Source organism: Colletotrichum chrysophilum, assembly GCF_026319265.1.
Source record: "Colletotrichum chrysophilum strain AFK26 chromosome Unknown scaffold_13, whole genome shotgun sequence".
NCBI classification, from domain to species: domain Eukaryota; kingdom Fungi; phylum Ascomycota; class Sordariomycetes; order Glomerellales; family Glomerellaceae; genus Colletotrichum; species Colletotrichum chrysophilum.
This window is the reverse complement of record NW_026517300.1, coordinates 288,147-308,523: the sequence shown is the minus strand read 5'-3', so window position 1 is coordinate 308,523 and position 20,377 is coordinate 288,147. Positions and strand designations below refer to the sequence as shown.

The 20,377-nt window shown below is 55.8% G+C and overlaps 6 protein-coding genes across 6 annotated transcripts; 3 read left to right on the top strand and 3 right to left on the bottom strand.

Annotated features, from left to right (window-relative positions):
* Positions 1-169: 169 nt before the first annotated feature.
* On the bottom strand, positions 170-3,772 carry COL26b_002615 (uncharacterized protein; the record flags this gene model as incomplete). The annotated part of the gene is made up of 3 exons (XM_053175530.1): positions 170-3,159; positions 3,222-3,415; positions 3,513-3,772. 3 exons carry the CDS (start codon positions 3,770-3,772, stop codon positions 170-172), a joined length of 3,444 nt encoding a protein of 1,147 aa, XP_053040534.1.
* A 2,061-nt stretch (positions 3,773-5,833) lies between these two features.
* On the top strand, positions 5,834-7,348 carry COL26b_002614 (uncharacterized protein; the record flags this gene model as incomplete). The annotated part of the gene is made up of 1 exon (XM_053175529.1): positions 5,834-7,348. One exon carries the CDS (start codon positions 5,834-5,836, stop codon positions 7,346-7,348), a length of 1,515 nt encoding a protein of 504 aa, XP_053040533.1.
* A 2,429-nt stretch (positions 7,349-9,777) lies between these two features.
* On the top strand, positions 9,778-12,142 carry COL26b_002613 (uncharacterized protein; the record flags this gene model as incomplete). Its single annotated transcript, XM_053175528.1, has 2 exons — positions 9,778-10,234; positions 10,296-12,142. The coding sequence occupies 2 exons, from the start codon at positions 9,778-9,780 to the stop codon at positions 12,140-12,142; spliced, it is 2,304 nt and encodes a 767-aa protein (XP_053040532.1).
* Positions 12,143-12,714: 572 nt separating this feature from the next.
* Positions 12,715-13,617, bottom strand: COL26b_002612 (uncharacterized protein; the record flags this gene model as incomplete). Its single annotated transcript, XM_053175527.1, has 2 exons — positions 12,715-13,464; positions 13,546-13,617. 2 exons carry the CDS (start codon positions 13,615-13,617, stop codon positions 12,715-12,717), a joined length of 822 nt encoding a protein of 273 aa, XP_053040531.1.
* A 798-nt stretch (positions 13,618-14,415) lies between these two features.
* Positions 14,416-17,069, top strand: HIS3 (imidazoleglycerol-phosphate dehydratase; the record flags this gene model as incomplete). Its single annotated transcript, XM_053175526.1, has 2 exons — positions 14,416-16,822; positions 16,876-17,069. The coding sequence occupies 2 exons, from the start codon at positions 14,416-14,418 to the stop codon at positions 17,067-17,069; spliced, it is 2,601 nt and encodes an 866-aa protein (XP_053040530.1).
* A 1,104-nt stretch (positions 17,070-18,173) lies between these two features.
* COL26b_002610 (uncharacterized protein) lies at positions 18,174-19,858 on the bottom strand (the record flags this gene model as incomplete). The annotated part of the gene is made up of 5 exons (XM_053175525.1): positions 18,174-18,561; positions 18,613-19,298; positions 19,354-19,431; positions 19,489-19,614; positions 19,706-19,858. 5 exons carry the CDS (start codon positions 19,856-19,858, stop codon positions 18,174-18,176), a joined length of 1,431 nt encoding a protein of 476 aa, XP_053040529.1.
* Between the last annotated feature and the right edge of the window lie 519 nt (positions 19,859-20,377).

Sequence of the window (20,377 nt, the reverse complement as noted above, 5' to 3'; positions counted from 1 at the left end):
TGCTGTGTTTCTTTTTCATTGAGATTATACCGCACCATGCCGCGGAGCTCTTCATAACAAGTGCAGCAAGAGACAATGAGGTAAAATGGAATCGCGGAGTTTTTGCTTTTATTTCTTTTTGTCGAAGAGCACTACGTAGCTAAGACTGCCTGGTAATTGACGCTGGGACTCAAATGTCCTTCTTTTCTTCATCAACATCGCTATCGAGGGCCCGGTGTGATGACTCGGGGGTTTCCTTATTGTCCTTGCCCTTCTTCTTCATGGAAAACTTGCTGCTCCAGCCCGTCATTCTGCTTTCCTTCGACTCCTTGGACTTGGACGGGCCAAAGGAGGGGCTGCCGGAGACGCTTTCATAGCTGCGACCGAGCAGACCCTCCTCACCGTAGTCGTCAATGTCGCCGAAGCTAGATCTCTCCGCTGACATATTCTTGTCCGAGTTCGTGGTGCTTCCGGGGCCCTTCTTAAAGAGCCCGGATTCCTTACTCAGCCGAGAAGACAGACTAAACTTGCTGGAGCTTCCTTTCCTAAAGAGCTTGCGGACAACATTTTCCTGATCTTTGGCGATGGAGTTGGGGTCAGAAAGCGTGCTCGATAACGCTCGATCCAAGGTCAAAGACTCTCGAGATTCTGAGACGGACGTTTGCGTGTGGATGGAGAAGGCATCGCGAGACTTTCTGGACTCATTCGGAGAAGAATCGTAACCTTGGGGCAAGTCGAGGCTGGGAGCGGAAGCATCTCTGCCCTTCGCTTTTTCCTTCGTGTCCTTGCCCTTGTCCTTGGACTTATCCTTGGATTTGGGTTTGTCCTTGTCTTTGCTCGGGTCGCCGTCCTTCTCCTTCCAACCGAATAAACCTCCGATAAAAGTCGGTGCTGCAGGATTGAGACGCCCACTCAAAGTTCTAGCGTCTGCAGTCAATTTATTGCCTGGTGGTCTGCTTCCGATGACACCGACTTGACTGGGGTCTTTCGGCACCTCGTCGCGGAGAATCTCATCTTGTTCCGACGCCAAGGTTGTCTTCAAAGCCGCAGGGGAGCCGTGGATCGAAGGTCGCCTAGACGGGTTCCGAGAAGTCCACATACTATTGTCTGTCCAGAAGCGACTCTTATCTCCCGGATGACCCCAGATAGAGGGTCCGCTATCTGTGGATGGGCGTGGCATATCTGCCGATGCCATGGAAGCAGGTCTCGGGCTGCTTGGATCGCGATCCGCAAAGACACCGCCAAAAGGCACGAGACGCCTAGCCGACGATAGCATACCTTTGGGTACGAGCGATGATGTGCTTCCTTCAAGAGTCTCTGGTCCAGCAGAATTCCGATTCTGCGTGTACGATGAGAAACTAGTCCGGCGTCTGTTTGATGGCTCTGAATCGTCGGTTTGCCGTGGGAAAGATTGGCTTTGACCATGCTTCAGACTACCAAGAAGTGGGCCGCCTTCCTCGCCACTCTTCCCGCCTCTGTTACGTTGGAAAGACGCGAACAGGTTTCCAAGCCGGTGCCCTGACGGCGACGGCTGTGCGCCCGAAGAAGCAGCCACATCTTTAAGGGATGCGTGGTCGGCGATATCTGAGGACAAAGGAGGGAAGCTCTGCTGGTGAGATGACCCCGGAGGACTAGAATGTGCACTTTTGGAATTGCCGGACGGCGCTGGCGAATGAGCATCGTTGTGCTGATCTGGTGCGAAAGGACTCCTTCGAGAAAACGAGTTGGGGCTATGAGGCTCATCATCGAAGTCGTCGCCTAAAATTCCGGATGGCAGCAGCATCTGGGCTGTGGGGCTCAACGGAGCGCCCGCAGTGAGGGCTCGCATGTCTGCTTCAAGAAACTGTTCGGTTGGTAATCCATCGTTGGCCTGCATGTCCCCGAACTGACCGTACCCCGAACGACTCCCGAAACCGCTTGGAGGGCCATACGGAGAATCCGAAGCGGAGTAAAGTCCAGTCGGAGACGGAACGGCCGCGTTCAACATTGAATTTCCGGTTCGGCTTCTTCGCTTGATCTGTACCGGTACGTTCTGTTCAAAGTCGACGCCGGAGGAATTCGCTTGGTTGAAGAAATTGATGCCTTGCTGAGTTGCAGCATACATTTGAGCGTTTAGCATGTGCAAGTGCCCGTCGAGTTGCTGAGCTTTCCTGTTCTCCATGATAAGTTGACTCTGGAGCTCTCTCCGCTTGGTCTCGAAGTCCCTTTTCATCTTCCGGTCGTCTTCTCGCCAGGTATCGTCTTCTTCTCCACCGGGTAGTTTCTTGCGTTCGTCTTCGAGTTCCTTCAGTTGTTGCCTCTTTTCTTTGTACTCGGCCTCAAGCTGATCAAACTCCTCTTGGAGAGCCGCGTTCTCTTCGATCAGAGTTTTCACTTTGAGATCGCGGTCTTTCTCCAGGTTTTCCTTTTCGGCCGCAAAACCCGCGCGCGTCTTGCGCATGTTCTCGATATCGGTAGTCCACTTGTCGATGTTGTCGCGGACCTTCTTGAGCTTATCTTGCTTCTCCCTGAGTTGATTCTCCTTCTTCGCCTTGTCCTTGCTGGCTTGGCGCATTTGTTCGTAACTAGCCTTGACCTTCTGCTTGAGCTGTGCGGTGGCATCATCCTTCTCCTTTTGTACTCTCTTCTTCTCATCCCTCTCTTTCTTGAGACGCTGTTCAAGTTGCCTGAACTCGGTCTCCTCGGTCGTGTGCAGTGCAGCTGTATCGTCAATCTCCTTCCGTTGCTTTTCGAGAGTGTCGGCCAAATCCTTCAGTGACGCCTCGGGATGGTCGCCCGACAGATCTTTGATAGTTGGCTGTTCCTGGCTCGCTATAGATGGGGAGTGTCGTCGGTTGACGGTGTTGCGTCTCTGGCCGGCACTGGTTGCGGGTTCTCGTGCGGTGGCCGATCCGGGTTCGAGGGAGGGCGCCGCCTCGATGGTAGGAACCTGACTGCGTCCGCCATTCTCTTCAGTGCACTGGGAATGACTGGATCGGGGTTCTTGGTCCTGAAAGCTGTCGGGCAGACGGGAGTTTCCTAGCTCTGGCCGTCCATCGGATCGATATGTGCGTAATCGTATGACTTGGCTCCCGGCTTGGAAGTTGTTCGGACCGACCGCGATGACGCGAATGTTGTAGCAATGATTGGGCCTGAGGCCGGTTACAGTAATCGCCGTTTCCTCAGATCTCGATTCGCCAACTGCAGCACTTTGTCAGAACCCCACAACACAGCGCACGACAGGCCTCGTTGGCCGGACTAACCATTGACACCATTGACCTGTATCAGAAACTTTTGTACAGGCCGGTTGTGAGAGGGGCGCGTCCAGTTGAGGGTAGCGGCGTCGTTCTTAATACCGGCCAGGGATACATCGGGGGCTTCGGGAACGTCGACTCCAAGAATGCTAATCAAGTCGGTGGTGGGCTTCCAGAGGGTCTGCCAGGCACGGTGAAGCAGCCTAGACGGGGACGTGTCAGTCGCATGGGCGCAAGGAAGACAGGCGGCAGGGAGGTGGCAGTAGGATCGCATGTGCAAGGCAGGGCGGAGCAACTTACCAAATGACTGCGGCGAGTGTCACCAACATGCTGGCATGTCGAAGAAGCAACTCATCTAGACTCCAGTACCGGATGCTCTCGCGGGTGTAGTGGACGGACCAGGCAAGGCAGAGAGAGGCGTAGAGGGGGGCGACGAGATAGAATACGGCGGCTGAGGCGGCGTAGAGTAAGGCTTTGTAGAAGCGGCCCTGAGGTCGTTTAAGCCACCAAGCGATGAGGAAGCTGACGAAGAGGATTTTCACAAACAGGGTCCATAACATCGCCGCGTCGAGCCGGTAAGGAAAAGGAAAAGAAACAGGAGCCTAACCAGAACCAAAACCAGAAAAAAGGAGCGGAGGTACGAAAGAAAAAGCGAAGGATGAGACCGTTCGCCTGTCCTCTCTCGCTGGGGGGGAAATTCTGGGTGGGAGGGCGGTAACAGAGATCGGTCAAGAAGCGAATGGGAGAGGATGGAAGAAAATCTCGGCAGTTGGAGCGCAGTCTGCGGCGGCGACGTCGACCACGAGCCAAGCCAAACGGGACCCAACCCGATCCAGGGCGGGCGGGCAGGCTCAGGTCTGGCTCTGACAACCTCCACTACATGGGAGGACTGGAGCGCTAACCAGCGACACCACTCTCCCACTGTACAGGCACAGGGTGTTGCACCACCTCACCTAGAGGGTTCCCGTCAACCAATGTCCTCGCACCGTGTCTCGCGGCAAGGGGCCTGCACAGTGCGGATGCAGGCGATCAGGACATGCCCCTACACGCATATTCGAGCCTACTTTACTACTGGCGACGGATGCCGGCCGGGCAATTTGGGGCTGAAAGGATGGAAACGGGGAGGGCTTAATGATGGAGGGGCGGTAAGGCAGGGCAGGCCTGCAGAGGAGGGAGCACTCGAGAATGAGGCACGAGAGTCACTTCCCGGGTAGGTAGTCTACCTAAGGTATCATTTGTAGGCAGCCGTAAAGCAAGAATGGTGGAAATGAGAGCAGGCAGAGAGACTGAGGAGGGGTCCAGTCTCTATTATGTCTTTTTTCCTTTCTTTTCTCGAATTAAACTCATCTTGTCTTTCCGTATATCAAAGCCTAATTCCAAGCGGGCGGGCAGAATAACCACCTTGCGGTCTTTGGCCCTGATCACGCATACGCGCAGGGCTGGTGGCATGCCGTCATTCTGAGATTCCAGAAAACGTGAGGGGTAGTAGGTCTGCTTGATGCTTCTCCGTGGTTTCTTTCCAGATAATTGATGAAATGAAGCTCTCATGACTGACTGCCTTACCGAGAAGAAAGGTCCTCAGGTTTAAAGCACGGTTCTTTTCGCCTGTGCTGAATCACCGCTAAGTCATGTCTTGGTTTCCTTTGGGACTGAGAGCTCTTGACTCGGTTTCATCTCCTCCGATGAAGTTTTGTCCTCTAGCAAGTTGCGTATCCAAGATAGATATTCGACGAGTAGGTCAAACTAAAGAACATCTACCTAGTAGTTGAGGCCTGCGGTTTGCCAAACCAGGCTTTCGGCACTACTTGCTGTTCAACAGTCTTGCACGATAGCGTCTTTAGCTGTCTACCTATCTGCGCCTACCAACCTTACTTTCTGACAGCTTGCTCTTCACCTAGCGGCGCCTCCCGCCAAGTTTCTGCCACTCAAAGTCGCACAGCCCCGACTCCCGCAACCAATGTGGCTGCCGAAGGATGATGATCATCACGTCTTACCAAGTTTCTTACGTGAGCTAAGGATGCGCTTCCGTGCTGCAGCGTTCCAGCTCGAGTCTCCTCGTCCTCGTATCCGGACCTGTACGCAGCAAACGCGTTGCCTCAGCCACTTTACCCTCTACGTAGGGTGCAGGCCCTGAATCGCCCTTCCTGGGAGCATTTCGCCATGTGCTGATGTGGCTGGCTCCTGAGCATACCCTGAAAACGAACTGGAGTGAGGGGCTCGCAGCTGAAAGCGACCTATCATGCCCTGAAGGCGTCTCGCTGCCCTGGAATGAGGGGCTCCATCCCATCTGAAAGCGACTGAGCCAATTGATCTGACCTGACAACTAGCGGGGACCTGGACAACGACCACCCAGCTTGCCCCCCCTTTACGGCACTATATTTGGACCATGAAGGGGTCTTTGGCGGGGACTACAAGTAAGGTAAGCTACCTCCTGTCGACCTCATTTGTTTACTTGGTCTCTTCCGCCTTTTCGTCTTCTCCTGCCTTACTGCTTCAGCATTCAACCTTCTTCATTCTTCTGTGATCATCACATCAGACTGCTTTCTGATCATCAGCAGCCGCAATTGACTTGACTGATAGCTTCCCCCACCGAGATACCCACATCACACCCACCACCCAACATGGAGGCAATCAAGTCTGCTCTGAACATTGGCTCCAACAAGCCTGCTGCCACCGAGCCTTCTGCCGAGCAGCTCTCTCAGCTCAAGGAGAAGTACGCCAAGGCTGGCCAGGACCAGGTCTTCACCTTCTACGACGACCTCCCCTCCTCCGAGAAGGCTGCCCTCTACCAGCAGCTGTCCGGCTTCGACCCTGAGCACATCAACAAGATCACCGACCGCGCCCTTAACCCTCCCAAGACCGATGATGCCTCCACTCAGTCCGGTCTCGAGCCCCTGCCCGAGTCCGCCACCGCCAGTATCCTCGACTCGAAGCCCGAAGATATTGAGAGCTGGTACCAGTCAGGTCTCGACCTGATCGGCCAGAACAAGGTGGCTGTTGTGTTGATGGCAGGCGGTCAGGGCACCAGACTCGGAAGCTCTGCGCCCAAGGGCTGCTACGACATTGGTCTTCCCAGCAAGAAGTCTCTCTTCCAGATCCAGGCTGAGCGTATTCGCAAGGTCCAGGAGCTCGCGGCCAAGAAGGCCGGCACCAGCAAGGCCGTCGTCCCGTGGTACGTCATGACCTCCGGCCCCACTCGCGGCCCCACGGAGAAGTACTTCCAGGAGAACAACTACTTCGGTCTGGACAAGTCCAACGTCTTCATCTTCGAGCAGGGCGTGCTGCCTTGCATTTCGAACGAGGGCAAGATTCTTCTCGAGTCCAAGGGCAAGGTTGCAGTTGCTCCTGATGGCAACGGAGGTATCTACCAGGCGCTCGTCGTCTCGGACGTGATGGGCGACATGCGCAAGAGGGGCATCGAGCACATCCACGCCTACTGCGTCGACAACTGCCTCGTCAAGGTTGCTGATCCCGTCTTCATTGGCTTCTCTGCCTCCAAGGACGTCGACATCACCACCAAGGTTGTCCGCAAGCGCAACGCTACCGAGTCGGTCGGTTTGATTCTGCTCAAGAACGGCAAGCCCGACGTTGTCGAGTACTCCGAAATTGACAAGGAGACTGCCGAGGCCCAGGACTCCAAGCAGCCCGGCGTCCTCAAGTTCCGTGCCGCCAACATTGTCAACCACTACTACTCGTTCCGCTTCCTCGAGAGCATTCCCCAGTGGGCCCACAAGCTGCCTCACCACATTGCCCGCAAGAAGATTCCCTACGCCGACCTCAAGTCTGGCGAGACTGTCAAGCCCGAGAAGCCCAACGGCATCAAGCTGGAGCAGTTCGTCTTCGACGTCTTCCCCATGTTGGACCTGAGCAAGTTCGCTTCCATGGAGGTGAAGCGCGAGGACGAGTTCTCGCCCCTCAAGAACGCGCGCGGCACCGGCGAGGACGACCCCGATACCAGCAAGCGTGACATCATGCTTCAAGGCAAGCGCTGGATCGAGGCCGCTGGCGGCATCGTCACTGGCGAGAGCACCGAGGACGGTGTTGAGGTCTCGCCTCTTTTCAGCTATGGCGGCGAGGGTCTGGAGAAGTTCAGCGGCAAGGAGGTCAAGGCTCCCGCCGTGTTGGAAGTTGAGTAAGTGTATGACTTAATGATACGGGATGATGGGCGTTCGGCAGGATCGATAATTTTTGAAACAACCGTTCGGGTTGACGGATTAGTTGCTGGATAGCAAGTCACCATTTCTCGAGATTCGAGTATGGAATATGAAAAGGCTCTGGTTCAATGCATCTATTCTGGCGAAGGTATTAAGTTGCAAGTCTTTTTTCGCGAATGTTCGGACAAATTTGAGCGTCCTCTGCTCACGTCTATTAGTTCCTGGCGTAATTCTGCGATGGGAGGATTGTCCTCCAGCGAAGGCAAGTAACCATAAACAACAGACTCAGATCTTCAAGCACAGTCAGGGCAGCCCTATTTCCTTACGTGCACACTTTATGCGGCTCGGAGGCGTGGCATCTGCACAATGGAAAGTTGCTTTTGTCGTCTGAGCCGCCGCCGCCAAGCTTTGGGATGCCAGATCTTTGGGCCAGTTAATGAGATCTAAAGGAAGGGGTATGCTTGGCTACAACCGCACACTGTGTGTGTGCAAATAGCCAGCCGGGGATTGGACGTCCCCAAAAACAGCCTCCTGTTATTTTTATTTACCGTCTTCCGTCCCTGAACCCTTCCCCTCCTTTCGAAGAGAAATTTTTATGGAGATGAGAAAGCAAGCGTGTCCGGCATTTACCACATGGATCGTGATTCATGCGCCCACATGTGCAGGTGACCTCGTTCTCTCGGCAGTGTTCTTGTCCCTTTTTGCCTGCCCCTATTGTCTCTTTTTCCCGAGGTAGCAGCGCCAGTTTCGTCAATGACGGCGGTGTGTAAGACGATGAGGGATGAATGACGAAGGATGGAGCATGTCAGAGACACGGGAACGGCAACGAGATGCCTAGCTTTTTAAGTTTGGGTGTTAGAGGCAATGACAGCATGGTTCGTGTGCGGGGGAAATACTATCGAACTCAGGGCGGCGTGGTGGAAGAGGCGGGACGACAGACGACGGATGGAGGGGTAAAGTCCCTCCTTCTGGGCAATGACATCAGACTTTGGCTGGAGTTTCTTTTTGGGGAATTCGGATGGAGCATTTGGAGCCTTGGAGGCAGCAAACCCATCCACCCGCAAAAAAAAGTGTCACGAGTACAATTCAGTTACAGGACCGAGTCAGCAGACTGGCCCGGTTTAGGTGAGTGAGAGTGTGGAGTGTCGTATTGATTAGGTGCACAATACAGGCCTTGCTGTGTTTTTTTGGGCTCTGCACAACAGAACAGAGCGGAAAGAGGGGAGGCTGGGCTGGGGGGAAGAAGATGTTGGGCGGGTGAAGCGAAGCTGACTGCGATTCCCCTTCAATTGGGGACAACCCATGGCCTTTTTTCGCTTTTGTTGGCCATGTGAGCTGGACGGTCTAGGTGCCGTCCCGGAGCAGAACAGCCGTGCGAACGAAATGTCATTCAGGACACTCAGGAAGAGGCGGCACCAGGACACCAGGGCACGGAGCAGCAGCCACTCAACGAGGATTCTCCTTTTTTATAAGAGGAGAAAAAAATTCCACGATGGAAAGGTACTATGTAAAATTTCTGCATTCCGAATTCCGACGGCCCTCGAGCTAAGGGCGCATTGAGCGTGAACTTGCAGAGGGAAATTCCAGCTAAGGCGCCTTACCAGACAGATCTTTGGCCTCGGCCCAAGGCCTAGCGCCGTCCAGCATGCAAGCCCACCGGCCCTTCGCGCGTGCACCAGGGCTGGCCGTTCTCATATCGATGCCGGCATTCCTCCTTTTAGTGTAGTAGGTGGCCTTATCTGCGGCTTAAGGCGGCCAGTACAGTGAGCGCACAGCGACGCATGGCCCGGGCCAGGGGCTGCCATTGGGGGGATGCGCCGCTCATGGCGTTCTCCCCAATGTCCACCTTCACATGATCCGCGGCAGATTTTATGTACCTTGTCCGTTTGCTAGGTACCGTACTTATACTCTTTACCCAGCCAGCAAACGTGGGCGAGCTGGCCCTGTCGCGCTTGTACCAAAACCGCCTAGCCACGGGCACTCTGGTACCTCTCTGCCGCCGTTTTGCAGTGAGCCAGAGAGCCCCAGGGAGCATTCAAGGGCGTCTTAGCTTGTTGGGCTGGTCCAACAAGCAGGGGTGCACTGCTGCTTCTCCCCTGTCCGCTGCCCGCCAGGTCCTTCTGCTTCCCGCTCGTATCGTCCATCAACCGACCTTACCTGTGCCAATATTCCGCCCCATTCGTTCGTCGCTTTCCTTACACCTTCGTCATCTTTACACCACTTCAACCCCGAACCCTCCCGCCTACTGTCTGGTCTCTACAGCTGAGCGAAACCCACGATACAAGAGACCAGGAGGCTGTTGCACATCGCATCGTATCTTTCACAACGTCTGCCTTCCTGGCTCTGCGATCGCACACCCGCGCCGTATCCAAGACTCCTCCCCGTTGCAAGGGCGTAGCTCCATAGTCACCATGCAGTACGTTCGCAACCTCAGCGCCTCCGTCTCCTCGACATGGAACTCCATCAACCCGGCCACTCTGAGTGGCGCCATCGACGTGATTGTCGTTGAGCAAGAAGACGGCACCCTGGCTTGCTCGCCTTTCCACGTCCGCTTTGGAAAGTTCTCCCTCCTTCGGCCCTATGAGAAGAAGGTCGAGTTCAAGGTCAACGGCGTCAAGCAGAACTACTCCATGAAACTTGGAGAGGAAGGAGAGGCTTTCTTCGTCTTCGAAACCAGCGACACCATCCCCAGGGATCTACAAACCTCGCCTTTGGTATCCCCAGCATCGAGCCCTCCCCTGAACCCTGAGAACCCCTCGTCCTCCGAACTGGGCGAACCGGATCTGTTGGACCTGGACTCCGAAGAGAGGCGACCTAAGCGTCCTCCTCCTTCAGTCATCCACAGCGCAACTCTCCCTCGGGACCACGGTTGGTCTCTTGCCCGTCCTCTGGTGACCCCAGGCGCACATTCAGAAGCTAATAGTTCCAGGCATTCTTACCCCGTTATCCACATCACCAGACCTCACCCAAGGACGACCGAGATCAGACGACTGGAACCTCCGTCCCTATAGCGACGATGTGTTGCGCAAGTCGGCTCGTACCAGTGACCGTGAGTACGGCGAAAGCTCTGCTGATTTTGCCATGTCCGAGAGATCGCAGAGTCCTCCACCTCTGGCAGCGAAGGATGCTGTCGAGCGGGCGCGCATGCTCTCCAAGGAGCTTTCCGCCAACAACATTCCCACTCGCGTGACTGAAACGGGTGACCTCATGCTTGACATGACCGGTTTCAAGAGCAACGAGGAGGATATTTTCCGTGCTGAGATCCTTGCACGCAAGATCTTGTCTGAAGAGCTTGAAGGCAACTACGATATTGGTTCCCTTTTTGGTATGGACGAACATGGAAACATCTGGATCTACAGCAGCGAGGAGGCGAAAGAGGCAGCCAAGAAGAAGACTATGGAGGCAGGTTACCGGCCAACGGCCATCGCAGCTGATGCTGCGTCCGACCCGGGATACCAGAGCGACGGTAGCGATGTGACGACTACAGCGCCTACTCCGATCCACAGGAGAACTGAGTCGGATGTCGGCGCCTCTGGCATGCAGACTCCCCCGACCACTCCGCCTCAATCGTCAGCCGGAGACCCAAACCTGAACTACGCCAAGACGCTGCGGTTGACTAGCGATCAGCTGAAGGCGTTGTGCTTGAAGCCCGGCGAGAACAGTATGAGCTTCACAGTCAACAGAGCGACGTGTAATGCCAACATGTACCTGTGGAGACATGAGGTGCCTGTTGTCATCTCGGATATCGACGGCACCATCACCAAGTCGGATGCGCTGGGTCATGTTTTGAACATGATTGGCAGGGACTGGACGCACGCTGGTGTTGCCAAACTCTACAGCGACATTGTCGCAAACGGCTACAACATCATGTACCTAACTAGTCGATCAGTGGGACAGTCCGATACCACCAGAGCATACTTGGCTGGCATTCAGCAGGGAGAATACCGGGTTCCGCGCGGGCCAACAATTTTGTCCCCGGACCGGACTATGGCTGCACTCCGTCGTGAGGTGTACCTCCGGAAGCCCGAGGTATTCAAGATGGCTACCCTTCGTGACATTCGTCACTTGTACGGTCGGGAACAGACGCCATTCTACGCTGGATTTGGCAACCGTTTGACGGACCAAATTTCGTACAGAACAGTGGATGTTCCGAGGAACCGCATCTTCACGATCAACTCCAATGCCGAGGTTTCTCTTGATCTGCTGAGCTTGAACAAGCTCAAGTTGAGCTACATCAACATCAACGAGGTTGTCGACCACTTCTTCCCACCTGTTAGCACTCTCGTTAAGGGTGGTGGAGAAGAGTACACAGATTTCAAGTACTGGAGGGATACTCCACTGGAGTTGGATGAATTCTCAGCAAGCGACTCTGATGATGAGCAGGCCGACCTAGAAGAAGACGCCGACGAGGATGACGAAGACATCGGTGACGAGATGGGCCAAAGCTACATCTCGAGAGGCTCCATTGATGAATACGGTGACGAGCGAGAGAGCATCCTCAGCGGAAGCGTCGACGGCGACGAGCGGATGACGGCCTCCATGATGGAGGACGAGTACGCTGACGACGAAGACGCCGAAGACGAAGATGAAGAGGACGATGACGTTGACGAAGCGGACCTCGATAGCGTGCGAGCGCAGCGCGAGCGAACACCTCAGCCCAGCGGCAAGGAAAACCAGTCTTCCCCACCCACCCAAAAGGTGCTTATGGAAGACGTCGGCGCTGAGTTGATCACAGGGGTAAATCATCTCACCCTTGAAAAAGGTGTGCAGAAATAGTGTGCTAAAAAGGAGGAACAGGCCGCGGTGTATAACCCTAATGTTACTTCTACAGGTGCGAACTAATATTGCGATTCGAACTTCTGTACTATTACCGGGGGCTTTTCGAAGAGCGGTTTGGGGAACAACAGCATGGTTGGTTGGATGGATTCGCGGACGGGCATTACTTTGCATAGCGGAAGGCGTTTGAATTGGTGCTTTTACTGTAGTGTTTCCTGAATTGACACTACCTTTTCCCACCTCCGCGATCACAAGCTCTGGACCAAATGTGTGGAATTGTGGATGCTCTGCTTTATTTTGATTCCTATTTTAATCTGATGCCAACGCAGGCCCCGACTCCTCTGGGGTTTGTGTTCCAAATGCTAAGTAATAGCCGTGTTTGCCCAAAGCTCCACGGCACCTCTCCTTTCCCCAAGCCTGGACGCGCAGGTGCATCCACATCGGCTAGTTTCCATTGACTGGCAGTGGATTGCGTGATGCAAAAGCCACTGCGCCTGGAGTCCATACTCATGCCAAAGTTCGGACTAAGGGCGCGATCATGTGCGAGATGTGTGTTGTGATCGGTACCCTTTCTAAGACGTCCCTCCCATGTCCGCATCTTCGTTCACGTCCTTGCCAAACACATCCTCCATCGTGCCTCCCTCGACGCCGTCTCCGCCAATATCCTCATCCGCAGCGTCGTTCTGGTTGTTCGTCGTCTCTACGCCCTCCATGGCACCGCCTGCACCAGCATCTTCCTCTTCCTCTTCGTCGTCCTCGATGCCGGCCTCCTCCCAAACATCTTTCAGGCCCCAGCTGACGCCGCTGAGCACGAAGCGCTCGCTCGGCAGCCTCAGGCCCCACTCGTTCTGCGCGACCTTGGGCAGCTGGACCTTGTTCCGCTCGCGGGCGAGCTCCTGCAGCCAGTCCTTGGACACGCCTCCCGCGCCGCCGCCCCCGCGGAACTGGTATCCCAAGCGCGCCGAGATGGCGAGCTTGACTGCGTTGGCGGTCACGGCAGCGTCACCCGTGCCGGCGGCCGCCGCCGCGGCACCGGCCGTCGGCTTGGAGCCGGCCTGGGCGACGTAGGGGTCCCCGGAGAGGTAGATTGCGTCGCCGAGGATGCTCGAGGTGTGGCGGTAGGCGAAGTCGAGGAGGAGGAGGGGCACGCGGGCCTCGTACGAGGTGACGCCCTGGGAGGTGAGGAGGAGCTCGATCATGCGCGAATCGCGCGGGCGCGGGGCCGATGCGTTGCTCCCGAGGGGATTTGATGAAGATGACTGCTGCTGGTGTTGCTGTTGCTGCTGCTGTGCGTTTTGGTTGCTTGGTTGTTGCGATTGCGCCTGTGTGGTGGATTGGGTCGGTTGGGACTGGGAGGGCGGCTGCGAGCCTGTCGTCGCTGCGGTCGCTTGGGTGTTGTTCACGGTTTGTGAGCCGGAGGCGCCTGAGGAGGCTGGCACGCCGTTCGTTTGCGGGTCGGATGATTGTGAAGCCATGCTGGCGATGCTGCCTGGCAGCGACGGCAGAGAGACGGTGAGATGGTGTCGACTCTTGCGACGGGCCGGGGTTTGATGGATGTGGACGTCGACGCGTTGAGGTCCTTCCGTTCTGATGAATGTGAAAATCGGATTCGTAGTAAAGTAGGGCGATCTGAAATGTGAAGAAAGTTGCGATTGGATGGCCTCGTTTGAATTAGTATATGTCAAGGTGAATGAATAGTCGTTAGGGTCGATAAGGTAGTCGCGGTTGGGTCGCTCGTGGAAAGAGCCGCCCACAAGGCTCAGCTCAGCGCGTTCGTTAGCCGTTTCCGCGCTATGGAGTCTGCTACAGCTCTCGTCAACTGCTGCCCGGGGTTGTCGGCGGCGCGAGGATTGATCCGCTCCGTGTCTTCTTTTCTCAAGCGCACTGACCATAGCTTAATCCCACATTGGACAGGGGGTCTCAACGGGCAAATCGGCTGGGCGTGGATTGGATGACCTTCAACACAGGGCAGACTTCCATGCATGGAGGGGCAATTTGCATTGCTGCCCCACCATAACACCCGCCCACGCCGATGCAGGACCACCCCGACGCTGGAGTGGTGGTGTCACACTCTGAGGATTTTTACTTTTAGCGGCGGGCCTTCCCTGAATTGAGTCACCAACGAGAGGATCTTATAGAGTGACATTCCACTTTCCCAATCCATTGACTCGGGCTACTCTTCAACCACACTTCCCGTGTCCTTGAATTTCCTTATCCGTTTGCTTCCCTGCATGTGAGAAACCCCTCACCAGATCAGAAAGCACCTGCCCGCCATGGAGACGACACTGCCTTTTCCTTTCCTTATCAGCGTGGCCGTCCCGCCCGGTCTAGCAAACCTGGACGGCCTCGACCGCGAACAAGTCTCGGTGCTCGGAGCCCCTTTCTTCGAGGCCAATGACCAGACCCTGGAAAAGTTCCACCGCTTCCTGAAGCAGCACAACGCAGAGTTCCGCGGTTACTTTGACGTCACCGGCATCACCTCGAGAGACGACGTTGTCTCTCTCCTCGATGCCGGAGCCCGCATGGTCTTTGTCGCCCCGGAGAACCTCTCTCAGTATGAGGAGTTCGGATCCAGGGTGGGCTCCGTCCTCAAGACCGCCGACGTCTCTACTTCGGCCGCCTCCAAGCACGCCGTCCTCGTCAAGGACTTTGATTCGACAGTGTGCGACCTCGGCGCCTTCATTGAGCGCTGCAAAGTGGAAAAGCTGCCCAACCTTTTCCTTAAGCCGGTTCCGGAGACTACCCTGGAGCACTTTGTCGACATTGCCAAGCAGTGCAATGCCATCCCCGTCTTGCCTTCAGACGGCCTGACTGCTGCCAAGGAGGACGCGAAGAAGCTTTCTCTCTCCAAGCTGATTTCTTCATTCTGGAAGTCGGATAGGCCTGATGGTCTGATCCCAACCGTTGTGTGCGATGAATCGGGCACCGCCCTGGGACTTGCTTACAGCAGCGCCGAGAGCGTTGGCGAGGCCGTTCGCACACGAACCGGCATCTACCAGAGCCGCAAGCGTGGTCTCTGGGTGAAGGGCGCTACGTCTGGGGATACTCAGGAGCTGGTCCGCATTGGCCTCGACTGCGACAACGATACCCTCAAGTTTGTTGTTAAGCAAACCGGCCGTTTCTGCCACCTGGACCAGCACGGCTGCTTTGGCGACCTCAGCGGCATCCCCCGTCTTGAGCAGACTCTTCAGTCTCGCAAGCAGTCTGCTCCTGCGGGATCTTACACCGCTCGTCTGTTCTCGGATGAGAAGCTCCTGCGCGCCAAGATTATGGAAGAAGCAGAGGAGCTCTGCGATGCCAAGACCAAGGAGGAAGTAGCCTTCGAGGCCGCGGACCTGATCTACTTTGCCCTCACCAAGGCTGTCAGCGCCGGCGTTAGCTTGGCTGACATTGAGAGGAATCTCGACGCCAAGGCATTCAAGGTCAAGAGGAGGACGGGTAACGCCAAGGGCAAGTGGGCGGAGAAGGAGGGCATCCAGACTACTCCTGCTTCCGCCGCAGCACCAGCACCAGCCCCGACACCTGCTGCCAAGGAGAAGTCAGAGGAGAGGATAACCATGCGCAGATACGACCTCTCCAAGTCTTCAGCCTCTGAGATTGATGAGGTCCTGAAGCGCCCATCGCAGAAGTCTCCTGACGCCATCCTGAACATCGTCAGGCCCATCATCGACGAGGTCCGCAAGGGAGGTGACAAGGCAGTCTTGTCTTACACCCACAGGTTTGAGAAGGCTACGTGTCTGACCTCACCCGTTCTTAAGGCACCTTTCCCCAAGGAGGCCATGCAGCTGTCCCCTGAGTCTATCAAGGCCATCGACATTTCTTTTGAAAACATCCGCAAGTTCCACGCCGCCCAGAAGGAGGACAAGCCCCTGAAGGTCGAGACGATGCCTGGCGTTGTTTGCAGCCGCTTCTCAAGACCAATTGAGAGAGTCGGTCTGTACGTTCCTGGTGGCACTGCCGTCCTGCCCAGCACCGCGCTGATGCTGGGTGTTCCCGCCATGGTCGCCGGCTGCCAGAAGATCGTCTTCGCCTCTCCGCCGCGCGCCGACGGTAGCCTCACCCCCGAGATCGTCTACGTCGCCCACAAGGTCGGTGCTGAGAGCATCGTCCTTGCTGGCGGTGCCCAGGCCGTTGCTGCCATGGCCTATGGCACCGAGAGCTGCACCAAGGTCGACAAGATTCTCGGACCCGGAAACCAGTTTGTCACTGCTGCCAAGATGTTCGTCAGCAACGACACCAATGCCGGTGTGAGCATCGACATGCCCGCTGGCCCCTCCGAGGTTCTTGTTATCGCCGACAAGGATGCCAACCCCGCCTTTGTTGCCTCCGATCTGCTCTCCCAGGCAGAGCACGGTGTTGACAGCCAAGTCGTGCTCATCGCCATTGACCTGAATGGGGAGCAGTTGCAGGCCATTGAGGACGAGCTTCACAACCAGGCCATGGCTCTGCCCCGTGTCGACATTGTCCGCGGATCCATCGCCCACTCCGTTACGATCCAGGTCAAGACGGTGGACGAGGCCATGCGCATCAGCAACGACTACGCTCCCGAGCACTTGATTCTCCAACTGAAGGACGCTGAGAAGGTGACCGAGCAGGTCATGAACGCCGGCAGTGTCTTCATCGGCGAGTGGACACCTGAGAGTGTGGGCGACTACTCCGCCGGTGTCAACCACTCTCTGCGTAAGTTTACCTACTTCCTATATACTCTGTGACGGTTTCTGACCATAGCGCAGCCACATACGGATACGCCAAGCAGTACTCTGGAGTCAACCTTGCCTCCTTCGTCAAGCACATTACCAGCTCCAATCTGACGGCCGAGGGTCTGCGCAACGTCGGCGATGCTGTTATGCAACTAGCCAAGACGGAGACCTTGGAGGCTCACCGCAGAGCTGTTGAGATCCGCATTGAGCACATGAACTGCCAGTAAATATGGACCGTACAAAAATGGAAAGGGTCGGGATCAAATATGAAGTTATGTATTTATACCAGAAAAGTCATTGGATATAGAAATTGAGTTCTTTTTTGCTTCCGAATATGGCTGGTTTGATTTATGACGATCCCACAACCCTGTACAGTGTCTGGTTTAACTCATCATCTCTTTGATTCCAGCCGCGTTGGGCAGGCAGAAGGTATGCGCCGGTGTCGAGTGGCTCCACATCATGAGGTGAACCTTGGGCTGTCCCCAGGGGAAGTGGACCGTTGTGATTTCTCAATCTCACTCCAGTCATCTCAACTAGGAGATCTTTCTTTTGATACCATAGAAATAAAAAACAAGTAAGAGCAAAGAAAGAAAGGAAAACAAAACATCGCAAAAGGAATAGACGCAAATTGCTAAAGAGCAAAAAAGACGAACGATCGTCTTCAAGGCCCTCCACCGCAGTGATTCGAACGAGCGCCCCAACCCCTTTAGGAAAACCAGAACCTTTGGGGAAGTATTTGATTTATTAAGAATGAGCTGTTTTACCAACTAGGCCACTTGGCCCATCTCTGTTGAACTGGTTGACGGATCTTCGGACGGAAAGCGAGCAAGTAGGCAGGCAGGCAGGCAGGCAGTCTTTCGCGAAGAAGGTGCGTCAGTGCAGTGAGGAAGGAGCTTTGCTAGCCGATTACGCGAGCGACAACAACGACGACAAAAGGAGGTGTACCAGCTACCTTGGGTACGCGAGTACCGCCTGCCTTCCATCAACCCAGGGTAAACGGGCCCCGATACTTTCGTTCCTGCACGTATTTCTTGAATGATTTCCCTGGGCAGCTCCTTTTGCTCACCTCAGTACCTAGATATGGTATTGTATCGCAAGGTATCAAGTCACAGCCATGAACGCCGCAAATTCAACTCCCACCCAAGTCAAGTTCGCGCTGGGATTTGCTGTCGGTCTTCGGGAACAAAGTAGAATTAGGCCGTCGTGGTGCTACGCTTGCGAATGTCACCGACATATGAACAAGGGAAGTCTTTATGATACACTAGCCTGTAAACGGTATCTCATACACTCTATACCCTAATCTCCTCGAAATCACAACCCCCCCGGCAGATTTAGTACTTGGGCTTCATGGTGGCCCTAAGTCTGGCGTAGTCGAAGAGACCCTCAATGTTTCCAACGGCGCTGATGGCGATGTCCTGGTCCCAAAGCTTCCTGCTGGCAAAGTCCATAACATCCTTCTCGGTAATAGCGTCGATGGTGCGCTCGATCTCGGCGGGGCTGGCACGGCGGCCGGTGGTGATGAGCTGGCGGCCGATGTCCTCGGCGATGGCAGTGGTGCCGTCGAGGGACAGGAGAATGGAAGCCTTGAGCTGGGCCTTGGCGCGCTCAGTCTCGGCCTCGCTGACGTTGCGGCTCAGACGCATCCACTCGCGCTGAGCGAAGTAGACGAGATCGTCGATGCGGTCAGCCTTGTCGGTGACGAGGTAGATACCCCAGAGACTGGCCATGGTTAGCAAGAATCAATGACAGAATCAGCCAGGGGCTGCTCACCCGGTGTCGCTGTAGCTGGTAGAGAAGGACATAAAGCTGTTGGCGATGTCGTGCTTGTGAACGAAGCCGCTAAGCTTGCTGCCCTGGTGGGGAGCGTTGCCAATGGCCTTGTCGTAGTTGCCAACGATGGCCTGGGCAACGAGGGCAGTGTAGTAGTCGTCGCTGTTCCAGCTGACACCCTCAACGGCGATGGCGATGTTGGCAGTGGGGATGTTGTCGTCGCGAACACGGACATCGGAACCGATGAAGTCGGCCTTCTGCTTGGAGAGCAGGTAAGCCTGGGTCTGGGGGCTGGTGGAGGCAAGGCCGCCAAAGTTCTTCTCGGCGAGCTCGACGAGCTTCTCGTGGGGGATACCGCCAGCGCCGACGAGGACCATACGGTCAGCGGTGTAGTTGTTCTTGATGTAGCTGGTGAGCTCGGTGCGGGTGATGTCGCGGATGTTCTCGCGGGGGCCAAGGATGGTGCGGCCGAGGGGCTGGTGCTGGTAGGCGGTGGCGTGAAGGTGGTCGAAGACAACCTCCTCCATCTGCTTCTCGACCTCCTCGGACTCGCGGAGGATGACGTCGCGCTCGCGCTCAATGGCGGACTCCTCGAGCTTAGAGTTCTGGAGAATATCGGCGAGGATGTCGACGCACTGGGGGACGTCGGAGTTGAAGGCCTTGGCGAAGTAGACGGTGTTCTCGCGCTATCCAGTGTCAATGGGGAGGACTTTGTGATTAGTTCGGTCGAGAGGAACGAACCGAGGTGTAGGCGTTCAGGTGACCACCCATGTTCTCGATCTCGAGCTCGAGCTGCTGTTGCGTTCGGTTTGAGGTACCCTATATTGGTGTTCAGCGGGACTTGGTCATCGCATTGGCGGCGCATCGATGGCCTACCTTGAAGGCAAGGTGCTCGAGGAAGTGGGCGGTGCCATTGGTCTCGTCGGTCTCAGCCCTTGAGCCGGCATCGATCCAAACACCGACGGTGGAGGTCTGGGCGAAGGGGGAGTAGTCGGTAGCGACCTGTGAATTCGACGTCAGTATCTTGTCGCGACGGGCGTGGTGACGCCAATTGAGTGACAGGGAGGGCAGGCGGAGGCGATGGGTGTCGTACCGTCAGTCCGTTCTTCAAGGTCGTCGTCTGAGTCTTGCCGAAGGGGGTGCTGGCGGGCGTAGCGAAGCCCCGGGTGAGAGGGCTCGCTCTGGAAAGAGCTGCCCGGCTTCGCAGCCCCTGCGAGAGGTTCAAAGCTAGTCTCCGGGACGCCATGGCGGAGTTGTGGAGGATAGGGAGTGATATGAGGTGTTTGTGAAATCTTTCGAGGAGGTTCCGGCTCAGAATTCAGAAAGCTTTCTGGGGCCGTGGGTGCCTTGGATGCCAGGCGCCAACCACTTTTGGCCCCGAATTGTTCCGGGCGTGGCCAATCAGGGCACGTTTAATTCCAACTCTGCGATGGGGCGATACGTACCGCAATGCTGCAATTGGGTGCCATCCGAGATCCGTTCACAGGCATCTTTCACTCATTGATATCATCACTCCAACAACATCAACATGTTCTTCGAAACCTGCACCACGGTCAATTGACCCAAAGCTGACGATGCTGCTCTCCAGCGACGGACTTCTCACTTCTCCTTCGACCACACCAACATTTGCGCACATCTCAAACGGCGTGGGCCGAGGCATGCGCAACGTTGCTGGGCACCGTCCGTCGAGTATTTTCGTGCTGGCAGCAGCTGCCAATTGGCCAATTAAGCGGATCCTGCCCGTGCCCAGGCGGCCGGCGGTTGC